The following is an 18,554-nucleotide window of genomic DNA, read 5'->3' as shown; positions in this document are numbered from 1 at the left end:
ACCTGCCCGTGTCAGAATGAGCTCTCTGGTGTTACTGCTTCAGGCTCAGATGGTGCTTTTACACTGACTTGAAGCAATTGGGTTCTTTGAATCACAGCTCCCCTCAGGCTTGAGCAGTTGGCAGAGGTGGCACTGAGGTTGTCACTGCTCTCACAGAGCTGAGGGCAGCTGTAGCTGTGGACTGGGATCCTGGCTGCTTGCACAGGTAGTTGGAAAACAACACATAGCAAAACGCTCCATGCACTGCACACCAAGAGTTTGCTGTGGCTGCTTTTTCTGTTGGTCTCAGGAGGAAGGGTCTGGATCCTCTGGCAGCTGGTGCACTTCAGAAACAGAGCATCTCTTTTGAAAGAAGAGATTGACTTACTTTAAAGCAATGTACAACTGGGCTTCAAGGGTGTGGAATGCAGAAAGTCATGCTACCAAAACGTGTGTGCGAGAGAGTTGGCCCTGTTTGCAAAGAGGTAGCAAGTGATGGGACAAGAGGACGTGGCCAGAGGTTGCACCAGGGAGTTTTAGGTTGGATAGCAGGAAATTTCTTCATGGAGAGGTTTGTCAAGCACTGGAATAGACTGCCCAGGGAAGTGGTGGAGGCACTATCCCTGCAGGGGTTGAAAAGATGAGTAGCTGTGGCACTTGGGGACATGGTTCAGTGGTGAGCTTGGCAGTTTTGATCAATAGTTGGAGTTGACAATTTTAAAGGTATTTTTCCACCAAAACAATGCTATTTTGTACTATCAAAATAATTATAGGCTAAGATTTTATAAATTTGTAGATCTCTTAAGGATTAAAATTTCAGTGTAAACAAGAAATAATCAGTTACTGCCATTTTCATCTAACAGTGACTGAGATGGGCAAGTCAAGGACAGGGGACAGTTTCTGCAGGGGACTTAAACACATAACTTGAAAAAATGTAACTTTGGGCTGAAATTCTGAAATCATATTGTCATACCTGGTTAATGTTTTATGGAGCAGGTGGCCAAGGAAGCCACAGGAAGAAAACTGATGGAGTGAAGGAATAGCAGGAGACTGCCTGTAGCCTGCTTGGATTCTTACCTTTACAAGAACAAAAGCCCAACAGTTAATTTCAAAGCTCAGTAACCTAAAAATATGGGAGTGTGTTGAGAAAAAAAACCTGAGCTGTACTACCAGAGGATATTAAGAAAATTACAGACCATGCAAATTAACAGAAAGAGAAGACACAAAATGGGAATGTGCATAAGTATTGCAATAAGGAAGAGGAGATTTTGTGAAGGCTGGCTTTGCCTTACTGTCCTGCTGGATAGGTGCACAATGATTTTTATGAGGGTGGAATAAACAATCCAGACTTTATACAAAAAATGGCCTCTGAGCTGCCACTTAGAGTGCAGCGTCAAGCTGTGTCCCACTTCATGGAAAAGTGAGTTCAGTTCTCATCTGCAGTCAAAATATAAATGGAATAATGGAGATCAGGAGGGGGAGGAATAGAAACCAAAGCAGAGAACATTATTATGCTGTTATCTGTAATAATCACCTTGGGCTTGTGTTGTGTGATGCTGGTGGCTCTGGTTATTCCCTGCTTCTCAAAGCAGTTACAGAACTGGTAGTGTAGCAGGAACACTGAGGTAGAGATGAGCTTCCATGAGAAGAGCTGAGCAGACTCTGAATAACCAGCCTTAGGCCTTTTAGACAGCCAGAAACTTTTGGGGAGGGAGTGTGAATCAGGACTTCAAAATCCTTGAGGAAGTTGTCAGGGAAATGCTTTTCCTGTCTCTGCCAATTTTAAAAATGCAAGTACAAATGAAAAATAGGTTGGGCAGGAATTGAATGGGGGAGCTGTGGGATGTTGCCTTTTCAAAGAGCTTACAAAGGTTCAGAAAGTGAGGTTGTGTAAAATACATGCTGAGCAATGAAAGAGTGTTCTTGGAAAGTACAACTGAGTGCTCTGTCCTCTGCATCCACTGTCAGCTATTTTTGGAGACAGTACATCAGGCTAGACAGACATCTGTCCTCATACACTATGTCTGCACTTAGGTGTTTTTTACTGTCTTGTTAATCACCTATATAAATAGATTTTTCTGATATATGAGCAAAAATTTCTCACAAATATCAAATTGGGAATTAAACTGCTGATTGTTGTCCAGCTCTTTTCCTACTAATTAAGAGCTAAAGAGCTGTAGCTGTACATTGGAAAGCTGTCAGTTACTAGAGAACATTAATGTTTTATCTGGGATTCAATAAAATACATAAGTAATGGAAAATATTTAGTAATTTTGTCATTCTTCAGTAATTTTTGTGTGGATTTGGTTTATTTTAGTGCTGTATTTCTGCTTCAGGGAATCGTGTACTGTGACCATTCTTTTGCTTGACTGATATTTTGTTTGGTTTTTTTGAAGGTACATGGGAATAGGACTTTCTGCTCAAGGAGTCAACATGAACAGGCTTCCTGGTAAGTCACTCTTAAGGTTTGTTTTGACCTACAATCTGTGTTAAATGTTCATTTGAAATAAAGATTTTCCTTTATATGTATGTATTAGTGAATGTGTGTTTCTATTAATAAAATTGCATTACTATAATTGTCTTATATCTGGAAGCTTCAGCCTGTTGAATGTTATCTTAGTTGAGTTACTGGTGTTGTCAATGCAGCCATGATGATTTCAGCAGATAATAGAAATTAAAAGTAAACTAGTAGGTAATGGGCAAGATGATGAGCTTTCAGACAGGCAAACTCTTCTTTGTGTCTGAAAAGTAAGTAGGAAAATAATTTTGCATTTAATCTGTATACTCCACTTGACAAATTTACATGAAAGATTCTGAAAATGACAGGATAATTGGCCTGTTGTATTGTCTCTATTCTTTCCTTCTTCCCACTGAAAGGCTACAAAAATGTGATAGAGTGGTATTTCCAGTTGCTTCTTTGTTTGAAGTGTGTGTTTTTAGGTTTCCTGCTAAGCTGGTCGAGTGGCTTCTTTTTAGAAATAAATAATTGGTAATCCTTCTTTGACAATATCCAATTTATTGAGCAAAATAACAGTTTCTAGATATGTGTTGATGTAGTGACTTCTTTGCCAGAAATTCCTTCAGCTGGGCTTGAAATTGGAAGTTTGTATTTGGTAGAAAGTAAATGTTCTCCAGATGCCAAAATGAATGACAGCTGGTCAGTGGGGGGGCTTTTTTTGACCTTGGGTGTTACTTCTGGTGAAGTTTTGAAGGTGAAATCTGTGCTCAGCCCTTATGGGTCTTGGTACCTGGAAAGGAGAATGTTTTGTGAATGTCCTAACAAAAGAAAGATCTGCCTTGGGGAGAATGGTTTGGGTGACACCTGTGCTTCAAAGAATTTGCATCTTACTTCAATCTCTGTTTGTTAGTAATTGTTATGGCAGCTGCACCAGTCAGTCCTACTCCTTCTGCACTTCCTCAGTCCTCCTGATCCAGATGGGTTGTGTAGAAGGCCAAGCATGGATCTAGTCCCATCATCTACTTCCAGGGTTGAAGTACTTGGAGAAGGGGTTGTTTGGTTGTTAATGGAGCCTGTTGTGTTCAGGAAATGGCTCTGTGGCGTGTGTGATGGAAGGATGGAGGGAATAGCTTGTAGGCCTGGCCTTGCTGATGGTTGGTTGGATTATGCTGTATTTAGGATTCCCCTGGGGTTATAGCACAGGTACATCCACCTGTGGTGGTGTCTACTGAGTGTCTCAGGTGTGCTGTCCTGAAATTCAACAGCCAATGTAATTTCTTCTCTTTTTTTTTTTCCCCCCCTTTGGTGACTAAAAATTAACCCAAACCACTTCTGATAAATGGCTTTAAACCCCAGGAGTTACATGGGCAGCATTTGTGGCCAGTTTGAGTCAGTGCCTGTACACCACTGTCATTTCTAGAGTGCATGTCAGGAATGTGGAATTCTTTTCTCTCAGTGAAATAAACCATAAAGTGAACTTGAGACTTGAGATTGTACAATTCGTTGCTAAATAAGCACTAATTTGATCCTATGAACCTGTTGTTTGTTTGATCACATGCAGATTATGCTGCCAAGAGTCATTCTGTGGTCATAGTTAGGTTACTCTCCCATCATCTCTGTAAGATTAACTGCATGGCTCTGTATTACAGCTCAGTAATTATCTTCCTGGCTTTCGGAGAATGAGTTTGATTTTTTAAATATATATATTTTTTAGTATATTGTTCAAGTAACTGAAGTGAGAAACATTTCCAGGCTTAACTGTTATCAGGTCCTTCACAGCACAGAGTAAGTGAGAGCTCACAAAGAAGTGACAGACTTTGGAGTCTTGACTTGGCTTCTGTCAGAGTGCAATTTTAACTTTTTGTGACCTGAAACCCTGCCAGGTTTGTCTCCTTAGACCCTTTCTAAGTCACTTCTGCTTTAACAGATCGGTTTTCACTCAGTGTGCTGCCAGGGAAGTGTGCAACCACTGCAAGTGTGGTTGGGAGCCCAGAGCCTGGTACAGGAACCAAAGGTGGTCCCTTTCTTGTTCCCAGTTTCACTGGGGATCCTTGGTGGCACCCTGGGAGTCCTAATTCAAAGAACAGTGTTGCTGCTGGGTTCTGTCTCAAACTCCTTTTCCTTCCATAAGGACAAACACTTTGGCCATATCCAGTTCCAAGTCAGGGTATTTGTGCTTTATTGCCAAATTTATTTTGGCTTAAACCCAGCTGGGTGCTGGTGGGGGTAGTGCTGAGCTTTCTCTGAAGATTACAAATGTGATTGGAGCCACATGAACTCAGTTCCCTTAACTACCCCTGTCTGCATTGAGAATAGAGATTGCTTTTAATAGGCGAGTTCCCTGTCCATGTTCTACTCAGGGTTTGCTTTGAAATTCAGTCAACAGGTCTGAAATAATTGTGGGATTATTATTAACTACCAACTTTTGTGACCCTGACATATCTTGATTTAAAAAAAAAAAATAAAGACATTTAGAACATTTACTAATAAGCATTCTGCTTTAAACCAGTGGCTTTTAGTGAAATGTCTGCTCACTTCTTTCCCCACATTCAGTTTTTTTTCACGTGTGCTGAGCATTTTGCTATTTGAGGATGAAATTACATGTTGCAGCTGAACTGATCTAACTCCATGTCATCAAAGGGGAGAAACCTGACCCTTCCCTCCTCTCCCCTCCATCTGCACAGCCACTCTTCTTCCCTGGTGCAAGCCTTTGGCTCTGGCAGTTGTCACTGGAACCTGCCTGCCTCTGCTGTGTTGGGGTTGTGGTGGGCTGGTTCCTTCAGGACTCATGGAGCAATGCTCTTATTTGTGCATCCTGCATGTAACAGATCAGCATCCTTTTTTATTTTATTTTTATTATTTAGGCTTCAGTCCAGTGAGTTTTCCTGAGCCCTGCTGAAAATGTGTTGGTGGTTTGCTACAGGTTTCACCAAACCTTCATAAAATGAGATGATGATAAGTGTCCTGTCCTTAACATGGATGAGATTGCACACTGGGAATGAGTCTCCCCGCATGTCATGTTTTGCATCAGTTCAAGTTTTCATGCTGTTGAGGAATAACATTTCATTTGTTTGAGCTCTTTGAGGCCAGCCCAGCAGGAACATAGAGCCAGGCAGAGAGGGAAGGAGGGATGAATCTCTAAGGTAGCAGCAAGTTCTTAATTCAGCCTAAGATGTTGTGAAACCACACCTTCAGGCATACCCTGCTTCAGTTTCTTAAACAGCATAGATAGGAGCTGACCAATCACTTTTAGAGACTTTAAACACCCTCTAGTTAATAAATGACCTGCCCTGCTATGCAGCATTGTACCTGCTGAAGGGAGTGCCAGCTTTCACTCACCATTCTTTGGTTTTCAGAAACGTTGGTAATTTTTTCAGCTTGCTTTTCAAACAAAAAGATACTGCTTGGCTTATTCACTATCTGCCTGCTCCAAATTCTCTGTTAAAAGAACAAGGTTTCAAACTCAAGAATGTTTTATAGACTTGAATTAGCGTGCAGCCAGATAAATCAGGAGAATTTAGTGTGCAGAAACCTGCTCCCTGTTGGGGTTTGGCTTCTGGGTCTGTAGTGCAGTGAGCCAGGTCAGCAAAACCGGAAACATTTTGTCCAGGTGTCCTGAGTCTTTTGTTCAGCAAAATGTCTTTGTGAGTGACCCATTTATCTAGACATAAAATAGAAATGATCCCTGGGAATTAAGAATTCCCCCTGCTCTCCTCCTCTGTGAAAGCCATCCTTCATCCTCCATAAACCAATGTGTGGACTGGGCTTTCCATTTTAGCTTTGTTTGGAGAGCCTTTCCTTTGAGTTTTCTTGCTGATAGGTTTCTGTTGACATTTGTAGGTAGGACTTTATTTCTTCTCAGCTTATCTTACATGCTGTCAGAGGAGATGCAAGCAGAGGGAACGAGACTGTTGAGGACTCTGTCCTCCTGTTCCTTTCTTTGAGAGGAAAAATTTGCTTGTTTCTTCCTTAGGGATGTTCCCAGGGGATTTTCATGTTGTGTGCTCCCCTCTGGGAGCAACCAGAGAAGGGAGGCTGGGTAGGTGTTGTATCATAAAATCATGGAATGTCCCACGTTGGAAGGGATTCACAAGGATCATTGAGTCCGACTCCTGGTGCTGCACAAGTGAAATTCTCATGGGGAGATATTATTCCTCATCAGAGTTGGAGATGGGTTTCTGCAGAGGCTGTGTATTTAGATTTTCAAACCTCAATTCCACAAGGATCTGGCAGCTTAATGTAACTCTAAAGTTAATCCTGCTAGAAGTGGGAAGTTCTGCTAAAGTCTTCCAGATTTTCCTTCTAGCCCGTTTTGGTTTGGTGTTGGTGTGGGGTTTTTTTGTTGTTGGTTGGTTAGTTGGTTGGTTGGTTGGTTTTTTGTTTGTTTGGGGTGTTGGTTGGTTTTTTTGTTGTTGGTTTTTTTTGTTTTGTTTTGTTTCTTCTGTTTATGCCATGGAATCTTTCTACTTCAAATGTGTTTAAGGAAATTTTCAATTTATGCTTTGGCTTGTCACTTTCTTTGACTCCACTGATGAACAAAGGACCTGTGCTAAAGGACTCAGTCCCAGTGGTAAATGTAGTAATTATAGAAGCTGAGACCTCACCAAATCATCTGATCTGAAGTAAATTCAATTAGCATTAGTCCTGCCTGACAGGTGTGTGTCTAAACCAGTCTTTCATTATTTTTCTGGCAGCTTCTTCCAACACTGTCCTTGTGTTGGAAACTTTTCCTGATGACAAAGCTGAATATCCCATGTAGTCTGAGTCTATTCTTGGATCACGTGGAGGTAGAAAATAATTAATTTCTTTCCTCTTTGTAGCTCTATACATGAAAACCTCTGTCACTGTTTTGTGGTCTTCTCTCCAAATCATACACTCCTGGCTCTTCACCCTTCCCTCTTTGTCAGGTTTTCTTGATTTATGATAACTTTTGTAGACATTTTCTGAACATTTAATCACTGGATGTATCACAAGCACCAGTATCTTTCTTTTTATAGTAAAAGAAAACATTAAAATTCAGAGCAAGTTCGGAAAGTGGCTCTTATCCTATCTTGCAAACAAGGGCAAAGGAAAATCATTGCCAAGCTTTCACAATTCTGGCTTCAGCAGAAACGGGAGGGGAAGAAGCTACATGGTTACCTGGGGAAAGAAGGCTTTTGTCTTCTGGAGCAATCAGCAAAAGCCCTGAAGTATGGGGTTAAATACATGAGCAGTATGTGGCAAACAAACAGTGAATCAGTCTGCTTTCAGAGCCTCTTGGCTACATCAGCAGCTTGGACACACTGCTTGATTTTCTGTCTTTAGAAGTCATTTCTATTAAGTTTGTTTATTTATGCAGCTGATGAAGCTCTGGCTTGTAGTACCTTATGGTGTTTGTCCTGCTGCAGAGCTCTTTCAGAACTATCCTTAAAAACAGTTGTCCAGAAGGGCATGTGGGATTTCCACAGGGTGTTATAGCAAAGCCTTGGACAGGTGTTGGTTCCACATGCAGTGAGTCCTTCAGCTGGCTGTGCCAGTTCCTGTCCACAAAATTGCTTGTGCCTTTGGTACCCTCTAATTTATCCTATCAAACCAGTTTGTGGGGCTGCATGTGAAATGGGTCACATAATTGGGTTAATAATGATGGGTGGGGGGCACTGCTTCATTCTGGGCTTGTTATTAACTTGGGTCTGTCCACTTGCCTGGTTCATCACACAGGTAGTGCAGGTTGAAACAGCTCCTTTGGGAAAACCTTATTCTCCTGAATCACGTGGTTAACAGTGGTCAGAGCTTGCTTTTGATAGAGATTTGTGTTGAAAACCTCAAATTAAATTTCCCCCCAATTAATAGTTATCCTGATCATGGAGACATTTTTACAAAGGGGCATCTTTCCAGGCATAGTAGGCTGAAGCTAACTTGGCTGGCTTGTCACCCTGAATTTTTATTTAGGCTGAGAACTTCTCCTGAAATTTCACTTGGGTAGCCTTTTTGCTGGCTTAACTATGTTTTTACCTGAAAGCGTAATTTGTACCTCCTAAGGGGTCATCAGTGTGTTTAGAAATGGCAGGTTTTAGCACTGCAGAGTGGAAGAAAAGAGAGCAAACTGGGTCAGTGTGATGGGTCAGCTCTGGAATTATTGAATCCATTTGTGCAGAATGGATTTTTAGAAAAATTCCTCACCACACGAGAGCTCGTGTGGGTGGGTGAAGATGATTGTGGTGCATAGATCAGTGGTGGATAAAAAACATACACTGCCAAAAAAAGATACATGTTACAGCAGATTTGAGATTTCTGGCCTTTGAAAGTCAGAGCCCTTTGGATTTACCTACATGTGTCTCTTATTTTTGGAGAAGGGGTTTATTTATTTAAGTGAATCTCCTGGCTGTCACCAATGCCTGTAGTTTTATTTACATCTTTGGTTGTGTTACCCCTGTTTCTTCTGCAAGATGCACTCCAGAATCGCAGTTGGTGCACTCCAGCCACTAATAGGGTTCAGTCCAAAACACAAGGCTAAGCAGTAAAGCCTACACAGCCCCATTTGAAAAAAAAAATTAAAAATCTCATATGGGAGGAAGTGTCCTGAGACTGGTTTAAGCTGGTTGTTTTTTTCTTGAATCTGCTCTTACTGTACTGCACCATCTGCTATTTTCAAAATAGCTTTTATTTATTTTCTTTAATTTAAGTCAAAATTAAGGTCATACTAAAGAAATTAATAAGAAATTTGGGCTTCCTGTAATAAACCAAAAGGATTTCCTTTGAACTTAAGCTCACATATTTTTAGTGTTAAGATTTTTTTTTCCCCCGTATGGAATCAATCTTGTGTTCAGTGTATGTACAATGCCATCATAGGAAAGTAATCTGAGGGGCACTTAATTTTTTGTTTATCCTGGGTGTACACAACTCATTATATTGTTTCTTTTTTCATCTTCACTCTAAATTCTGTGTGTACATGTATTTATGTATATTTTAATGGTTGCCCTGCTGCATCATATGTTGAAAAATCTGAGTTCCTCTGGGATTGCTTAACTCAGTCATCTTTTCTCTTCCTGCTTCTATTCTCTGCAGATCAGCTGAACACCTTTTAAAATTAAAATTTAAAACCACATAATTTTTAAAATTTGAAATTTTAGAATTCTTGAAATTATATTATCTTTATTTTAAAAAATTAATTCTGTGTGTCTTTGGGAATCTTTGTCATTCGTGGTTGGCTTGTCCACTGCCCATCAACTTCAGCTCAGTTCCACTGAACTATTCAGTTGTCTTCTCATCCCATGTCAGCTTTCTCTGTTTTCAATCATTTTTTCTGTTTATGTGCTGAGTTCGCCTGAACTTGTATGAAAATTCCAGCTTGAATATTGAAACAGATTTGTTGCGTGTGCCGTGCATTCATTCACATCCCATCTTTGTCCCTTAGAAGAACTGGAAGTTCTTTCTTTCCCATTCTTCAGTTTTTCAGGACTCATTAATGGGCTGTGTGACAGAAGCTCCCTCCTCACAGCTGCATGTTTGGGGTGTTGCCCTTGCAGAGCTTATCACGGCCAGAGCTGGGCACAGCTTGGTTGGGTGGGTGTGTTTTGGGACAGGAGCCTTGTGCTCAGGGCTGATACTGGCTGAGCTGCTGTGGCACGGGGGGGTTGGACACGTGTGTTGTTTCCTTCCTGGTACAGATGTGTTACTTCCTTCCTGGTACAGGTGTGTTATTTCCTTCCTGGTACAGGTGTGTTATTTCCTTCCTGGTGAAGATGTGTTATTTCCTTCCTGGTACGTGCTGAGGGGTGACACCAGAGTGATCAGGTTCCCAGATGAGGTCAGACCTGATGCTATCAGCTGTGTTCAGAGCTGGAGAGTAACAAAACCAGCTCCAGTTCCTGGACCACAGAATTGGGATGAATTACCTTCTGAATTAAATTTAATATCATGTTTTAGTTATGGCTATGTATATGAAAACTAGGACTGTATAAAGTAAAAGTTCCTGCCTTTTTCCCTTTCTGACTGACTTCAAGTCACGTGTTTGCTCATATTGATTGTAATGATTGTCCTCCCTACTGCCAGAAAAACTGCTGCCCATTTGGTTGGGTTTTCAGGGAAGTGTTAGGTTTCTTTCCTTCTTTTTTTCTTTTTTTTTTGGTTTGTTCAGTTAGACTGGCACTGGGCACACAGACTTCAGGTTTGACTGGAGAAGCAGACTGAGGCTCCAGCTGAGCTCTCAGAGCTGTGCCTCACCCAGAAGTAGTTGGGAAGTGCTTTACCATTAAAGTTAAACAAAACCATCAATCAGTATTTCAAGACAGTAATCCTGGCCTTGGAAAATAACCAAAGAAAGTGTTCCCACTGGCCATTAAGTGCTCAGGCATCAGTGTGGGTATGTGATTCTTAGTGCTGTCCTGCACTTTTCCATGCCCTGATTTCTGTGCTGTGTCTCTTTCAGGGCTGGGCTGGCCTCTTCAGAGGTTCTGTGCTCTGTTCTCATGCACCATGTTCCCAGAGATGTGTGATATGGGTGTGCTGGAGCTCCTGCCTTTGCATGGGTTCTCTCTCATCCAGCAGGTTGTGTTGGTTGTGTGCCAAGTGAAAGCAGAGTTTCCAAAGCAGGGCAGAGATGGCATTGCACAGTGGGGTTTGGGCTTTGGCCTTCACCAGTGCCACAGGTTGCATCTCCAGCTGTAGCACAGATTATGGAAAATCCAGGTATCTTAGTGACAGCTAAGAGGTGACTGGCATTTCAGAGACAGCAGTTTAGCTGTCAACACAAGCTGTAATCACAGAACTGCTTGTTTTGCAGATTAAAACTAATTCTTTAATGTGGCTGTGCCTATTATGCCTAATGTGCGTTTTGGATAAAAGGTGGAATCAACACAAAGCTCAGTTTCACTACAACTCAAACTGCTGGGTAGCAGCTGTTTCCACTGATGGATAAATGTGATCCTCTTCAGAAAACCCTGTTGCTTCACCTTGATTAATATGGAAAGTATTTAAGAAACCTCAGTTTAGAATCTAGAAGTTCTTGTTGCAACTTCTTAACATCATGAGGTGTGCTTCTTCTGGAAGACTTCTCTCTCCATAAGGTCTTGTGTTTAGATAAGTGGTTTTTTGTTTGTAATTTTCTTAGCTCATTAAATACTATTTTAGGGATTGTTTTTAATGGTAGCTGGACATGAACCCCCTGCATTCTGCACTGATTTCTAACATTTCTTTTGGCTGAGTCACTAAACTGTCCTGCTTTGATGTCTCTGTAAAATGACTCTTGCCCATTACCTTGCAAGACTTTGCTGGAAGTGTCTTAATATTTTATAAAGGTGTTCTTGCCCCTCAGCTGAAGGTTGAAAAGTCAGCCCATAAATGAAAATGTGAATTATTTAGTATGATGATATTTGAAGCTTGTGTATGTGATAAGCTTTTGATTGTTGTTCCTTACCTCTTCCACTAAATAAATGGAAATACTCCTCATCTGACTCTTCCCCATCCCTGTACCCCTGCCCTGTGTCCCACGCCCTCCACTGTGGTGTGACAGGGGATATGGTGGATATAACAGTGCAGTGGTGACCTGATCATGTGCAGAGCTTTTCCTTTGTATGCAGAAACAGCCTGTTCTGTGGCTGTGGTCTTCACAGGGCTCTAAATGGCTTGTAGCACATCTTGACCTCTCTGGTGTAGGGAAACCCAGATCATGTTCTGACTCTGGCAGAAGATGGACCCATCAAGCTTGTAAGTTAGGAGGACTTGCCATCTTTATTCATTCAAGGAAGTATGATTTTTATCTTGATTACTCTGTTCTGTAGTGAGGTGCATGCTAAGTAATAGTGAAATGGACTCCTTACAAATTTCTGGGTCTGGTGGTACAGACCTTTCCTGTTGAAAAGGTATTGCCTGTGTTGCAGCTCTCCAGAGCCTTTTGGTTTTGTTTTTTCTTTATGAGTCAGTGGGTAGTGCTACTTTTGATGTTTTTTTGAAGGCTAGTTAACATGCAGTGGTTGTTAATGGTAGGACTTGCTGATCTGGTCTAAAAATCACTGTGCCAGATCAATATTATGAAAAACTGAGTTGTACAGTGCTGCTCTACTTGTTGTCTCCGTGGTGGATCAGGCAATGCTTGTTAGCAGCCACATTCTGCTCAATCTCCCAGACTCTTGAGTCATACTGATTTTTGGGTCACTGTGTCCTTTTCTTCCTGCTCTCTGTTAATATGAGAGAGATGTTGTGATTCCTTTTTTTTCTTTTTTTCCTCTCCTTTGGAGTCTTGCCACACATAAGTCTTGCTGTGAGGATTTGGACTGAGTTTTGTCTCTTTTGCAGTTGCAAGTGCTTTATTAAAAAACATGGACTAGCTTCTGAGCTAGTCAGCCAGGCCTGCCAAGAGTCCTGCACTCACTGATGAGCATCATCTGCTGTGTCTGTGCAGGGGCCAAAACGACTCTGCTTCATCTGCTGGGACCTGGGGTGAGGGGGAGGCTTGTGAGCAGCAGTGCCTCACTGGGGTGTGTGTGCTGCTGTGCTGCATTGTGCAGGATTCAGTGGGACACTGCAAAGGTTATATGGATCTGAACCCATCCAGCCCCTGCTTAGGGAAGTTTGTGCTTCGTGGGGTAGAGTGGTTTTATTCTCTGTACAAGCATTGGTCCTGTAGTGCAAGGTTTGGCCTTCTACTGCATTCACTCATTTTGCCACCTTGTAGAAGAAATAGAAGATGTTGCAAGCAAGAAAGGTTGGGGATGTTTCTAGCTAGGACTTCTTCATATCCCTGGGTAAGTGAGTTTTGATTTTTTTTTTTTACCCTTGACATGTTCTGGGCAGATGTCCAGGCCCTTGAAGTTCTGCCAGGGAGATGCTGTAATGTGTTGAGCACGCTGTTCCCTGGTCCTATTCCTGTCCTGCAGTTGGTGTTGTGACTGTACCTAGACAGTTATTCCGTGCCAGGGCCGTGCCTCCCCTATGCCCACATCCCCAGTTCTGTAACAGAGGTTGCTGTGGCCACTGAGCAGCTGTTTTTGTAGGCTCATTATGGGAACAGAAAGATGTGTTGCAGCACTAATAGTTGATTTGATTCTAAAGCATGATTGAATAAAGGAAAGCAAAGCAACCAACCTGCTCTCACCAAAACATGTGATGTGTATGCAGCTTCATAGGGCTTGGCATAAATGCTGTAGAACTGAGTGACAGTCAGTGACAATCAGTGACAACTGAGATGCTCCAGCATCTCAGATCCTTCTTGGGGCAGCAGTTTTCTCATGGCAAGGTATTTACAGACTTCTCATGACCAGGCATTTGGTTTCTGAGGGTGTAGGAGCACCAGAGCTTGCTGAGCCTTCCCTTTGCTGGGGATAAAGGCCTGCGTTCACTGTTCTGGACTGGTGTACACCAGAGGCACATGCACTTGCAGAGCCAATCCACTGGAAGATGGAGTCATCAACAGAGGGTGCTTCTGCTTCTCCTGTGGCACTGGCTCCTGTCCCATGTTTATGGTTGTCCTGTCCCTGCCTGGAACTGCTCAGCCCAGGATGGTTTAGAAGCAACATCCAACTTCTCTGTGCACCAGATTCCATCTGTTCAGCCTCTGGTGAACATACCTTCCCCTCCCCTGACCTCATGCTCTGCTGCTGCCAAAGACCCATAGCAGCCTGCTCAGCACAATGCATGGAGAAGGCCCTGCCTCCAACTGGAACGTGGTCCAGCAGCAACTCTGGGCTCTGCTGCTGCCTCCACCCTCCATATCCCATTCCCCAAGCACTGGACAAGCAAAGTTTGTACATCTGTTTCTGCTAGACTTTGGATTCAATAAATCTTATAAAATAATTGTGTTTGTTTTGTTATTTTAGTGTGTTGACACAAGTTCTTGTCTCTTTGCAGCTTGTGTTTGCACACCACTTGCCCTGGCATGGGCAGCTGTGGGAAGCTAGGACTGCTGGCCAGGGGAGTGATAGGAGGCATGCCACAGGCAAAATACTGGACAAGAATAGAGAGGGCAGAAAAATGAAAAGTGTTCCAAAATATGAAAGAAAGAAACTTTGGAAAGACTGTAGAGTGGTCACTGGGGTGTGTCCTATAGAATAAGTTTCAAACTCTCCCACTAGTCCTGATACAACAGACACAAACCCTATTTACAAATCTTCAGATTCTTTCTGAGGAACTTCCATCTGCCCTTCATATGCCCAAACATACTCCACCATTCCTTACAGCTTCAGATGCCCCAGGTATCCCTGACTGCAGGGAGGTTACCACTGAATGTGGGGTCAGCAAGGCCCTGCCCTTTGCAGCAGCTTCTGCACCCATTGAATGCTTGAGCTGAGTTGCAGTAAAACATGTTTCTCCTTTGGAATGGTCCATGTGTCAGTCAAAGTTCATCTGTCTGCAGCAGCTTCTGCACCCATTGAATGCTTGAGCTGAGTTGCAGTAGAATGTGTTTCTCCTTTGGAATGTTCATGGGCAGGGAATGGTCCATGTGTCAGTCATAAAGTTCATCTGTCTGACAAAATCTTTAGCCCAACGAGTGCAGAGTAGGAAGAGTCTGATGTATCTGGCTATAACTCACTGGAAAAGTGTATTTTCCATGATCACTGGGCCTTGTGTGTCAGTCTTTGGCATGTCATCAGAGGGGATCTCAGTACAGATCCCTGTGGATGTTGGCTTCCCTGTTCCCTTGTGCCCAGTGGCAAGTTTGACATGTTTGAACCTTGATGCACTGAGGGATGTCATCACTTGGCTTTCTCCTCCACCCTGTGTGAACAAAGCATCAGGCCAGAAAAGGCGTGGTGAAAATATTGCCCTTGGTAACTTGCATCAGGGCATCCTGCCCATCCATCCATCCATCCATCCATCCATCCATCCATCCATCCATCCATCCATCCATCATCCATTCTCCACCTGATGCTTCACACTTTCAAGGTTGAGCAGCTTGTCCAGGTCCTGGTTTACCTAGGTGTGTGATGCCAGTTTTGCCCGGAGCCTACCAGAAGTTCTGTGTTCATTGCTGGGGCTCTTGAAGCAGAGAGCTAAATCACCATGTTATTCCCCTGGTGCTGAGATGTAAATGGTCACCCAGCTCAACAGAGCCACTTCCCACTTGCTGCCTTCTGAGGAAGAGTCTGATCTCAGAGAAGTCAAGATCTGACCAAAGATTTAAGAGTAAAGCAAGGCTGGCGTTGAGTGGGAAAGTTGGGATTGAACAGGGACAGATGCAGGACAGTCAGGGATAGTAGTAGCACATTACATCTAACTCTTGTGCTTTCTTAAGAGTGAGTGTTTATCAGTGTGTCCTGTAACTGTGTCCTGAAGTAACTCAAGTCCTTTCTGCCACGTGTCTGGCATTGCATAATTCTGACCTGTTTATCAAGCAGCAGCAATGGAACTCGCTGTTCATTTTTTTCCCCTATGTGTTGGGATCAAGGTAGTCTGCCAAGAAGGTCAGCATATCAACTTTTTCTTGTTAGCAGGCCAAACAGAGCTTCAGTTTGGCGTTGAACATACAAAAATGTCCTCCCAAGCCCTACTCATGGGTTTTGTTTTTCTTTCTTCCCGTTCTTTGATTGCACAATCTGAGCTATTCTGCATCTTTTTAATAAATATATAGGTATATTTTGGGTTTGGGTGTTGGAGGGCTCAATTCAAAGGGATGTAAATTTAACCTCTTTTTGCTCAGTAGCTGCTGAAGTCCTACATGGAGTGGTTATGATTCTATGTTGCATGTTCAAGGTGCTGTCTTCAAAATGAGCTGTATTGAGAACACTCTTAGAGTCAGGACCTTGAGGTTCTGCTTTGACCACATGGGCCAGGTGGCCCAATCCTTTCTGTTCTCTGCTGTCTCCCTTATTTCAAATGATTTTGTGCTTTTGAAGAGAGGATGGGGAAGAGAAAGGAAAGAACTGTAAATTGGACCCTGCAGCCACTTGATTTCAGTCTATAGAGTATAGTCCATCAGGAGTCCATGACCTGTGTTTTATAAGAACAAGCACATTCTCCAACTTGGTCCAGATTTCTGAAATTTTCAGAGGAATCTGCACTTGCACTTGGGAGTTTTTAGACTTGGTCACAACTGCTGAGTGGTGCTGAGTATCCATTGCTCTAGACATGGCTATGACCAAGAGACCAGAATGGGGTGTTCCTTGAACAGCCTTGTTGGAATGAGCTACCAGTGACAAACTGTCAGTGAGTGGGTTCTCCCAGGGTTTTCTTAGGAGCAGCTGCCTGCCCCTCTCTGTCCTGGGAGCAGCTGCTGGAGCTGCTGGGGATTGAGAGGTTGGAGGTGGTGAGGGGTGCTGGGGGCAGCTGTGGGAGTGAGCTGAGGCGACGTGCCCCGACAGGGGGATGCACATGAGAATCTGTGCGAAGGGAGCATTGTCACAAGAGCAGGGATGCATTTTGGAGTGATGACAATGACTTCATGGAAACATCAGGTCAATGGTAAAAAGGACAATGAAGGGAAAGTGCTAGGATTAACATATAGAGGGCTTGGGAGCAGTGCAGAGAACAGCTGCAGCCTGCTTCCCTTCTCCATGGGGCACCTTCATCTCCTTTCTCACAAGCGACACTAAATCCAGAGAAGGTTCAGATGATGGTGGTCAGAAAAGCAGGAAATAGCTAAATAAGTTAGGAGTCATCAACCTGGAGAAGGGATAATTATGGGGGATTTTGCAGAGGTCTGCATATTGATGTATGTTATGGAGACACCAAATCCATAGTTTGTCATCCTCTCCCGTGCAAGAACTACAGGATATATCCAAGTAGTAGGAGGCACATTTTCAACGATTGCAGATACTCTGTCAAACTCCTTGCAGGACACAGTGAATGATATGAGTGTTTATATGTTCTTAACAGAGGATTGAACAATTTAATGGAAACAAAATCCTTTCAGGAGTATTGAGTGAACAGAATCTCCATCTGGCTCAGTCTGTCTGTGCTTACAGGTGGTTGGAGAGTGGTAATGCTGTTCAGTCAGGGTGTGATCTGTGCACATCCTTTACTTCTGCTGTGTCACTTCTTGAAGAGCATCCTTGTCCAGGCTGATCTCCTATCCCACAGGGACAGCCATTTTAAGAGCATGTGGGTGTCACCTCATCTCTGCCTTCCAGGTCACAACAGTGACTTCTGCAGTACTTGAGTACAAGTGGCACAGAGGTTAAACTGTCCAGAGAATTTGCAGATGCAGCTGTGGGGAGGGATTTCAGGAAGTTCTGATTCAGTCTTCATTAAAACACTGCTGGATTTTGTAGAGGAAGAAGCTGTTGAGTCACTGGAGGCTCAGAGGGTGTTGTGGGAGTCCCAGAGGAGGTTGTAATATGCTGGGCCCATTCCTAGGTGGCAATAGCAAATTGTTAATGATGCAGGAAAAGCCCAAGTTTTCAGGAAGTGTTTCAAGAAAAGTTAGAGTCTGTGTTTTCAAAATAAATGTGATGAGTTACTCCCCACTCTGCTGGTAATCCAGGATAATGCCAAATGCTTTCAATATGGATACACTATTTAAATCAACAGGCCCCGAAAACTTTGACCTAGAAGTACTAGAACTGCTGATTCTTGTTTTTAATTCAGATTATTAGGAAATTTCAGAAGGCTGGCTGAAACTGGTCAGTGCTGGAATTACCCATATGCCACTGCCCTCATGTTTATTTTGGGCAGAATTTTAGGAATAGGGATCTGGTTTTTATTAATAAATAACTTAAGGTTAGGCATATGATTAATGCCACTCAGCTTATGTTTACAGTGAGTACAGTAAGTTCACCCAAACAACTCTGGCTTGTTGTTTAAGATGACCATGGTGATGTGATAAGGCTGACAGTGTAGATTTAAAGGCCCTAGTGTGGTGCCAGGTCCAAGTTCAGCACTACACAACATTTCAGTTGAAAAAGTAAACTCTACGTAACATCAGCAAAGTGCTGGGTGAGCAAATTTCCTTAACTGGTTATGTTAGTGTTTTGTGGGGAGAATAAGATTCAAAACAAGGTTTTTCCAGGCATTGTTGCTGTATGTACAACATTTGTCATTGTCTTCAAGGTCTTTATTCAGTCACTTTTCTCTGGAGTTCCCCACCACCGTGGGTGCTACAGCAAGAACTGACACTGTGAAGCTCAGGTCATAAAGGAGCAGGAGGAGGGTTTTTTCAGTAGTGTCTGTAGGTAATGAAATCTTTATTTCTCACACTGCAGAACCA

General features: G+C 42.8%; 1 protein-coding gene across 2 annotated transcripts in view; it reads left to right on the top strand.

Moving 5' to 3' along the window:
• The window catches only part of RANBP10 (RAN binding protein 10), a 64,899-nt gene that overhangs the window by 14,113 nt on the left and 32,232 nt on the right, over positions 1 to 18,554 (top strand). For both annotated transcript variants that reach the window (XM_041400961.1, XM_041400960.1), the window contains exon 3: positions 2,376 to 2,428. In XM_041400961.1, the coding sequence (XP_041256895.1) occupies positions 2,376 to 2,428 (53 nt within the window). The remainder of the gene's footprint in view (positions 1 to 2,375; positions 2,429 to 18,554) is intronic.

Source organism: Onychostruthus taczanowskii, unplaced genomic scaffold, assembly GCF_017590055.1.
Source record: "Onychostruthus taczanowskii isolate IOZ18803 unplaced genomic scaffold, ASM1759005v1 scaffold18, whole genome shotgun sequence".
NCBI lineage: Eukaryota > Metazoa > Chordata > Aves > Passeriformes > Passeridae > Onychostruthus > Onychostruthus taczanowskii.
Note: the sequence above shows the minus strand (reverse complement) of the source record. Positions and strands in the feature narration are given on the sequence as shown.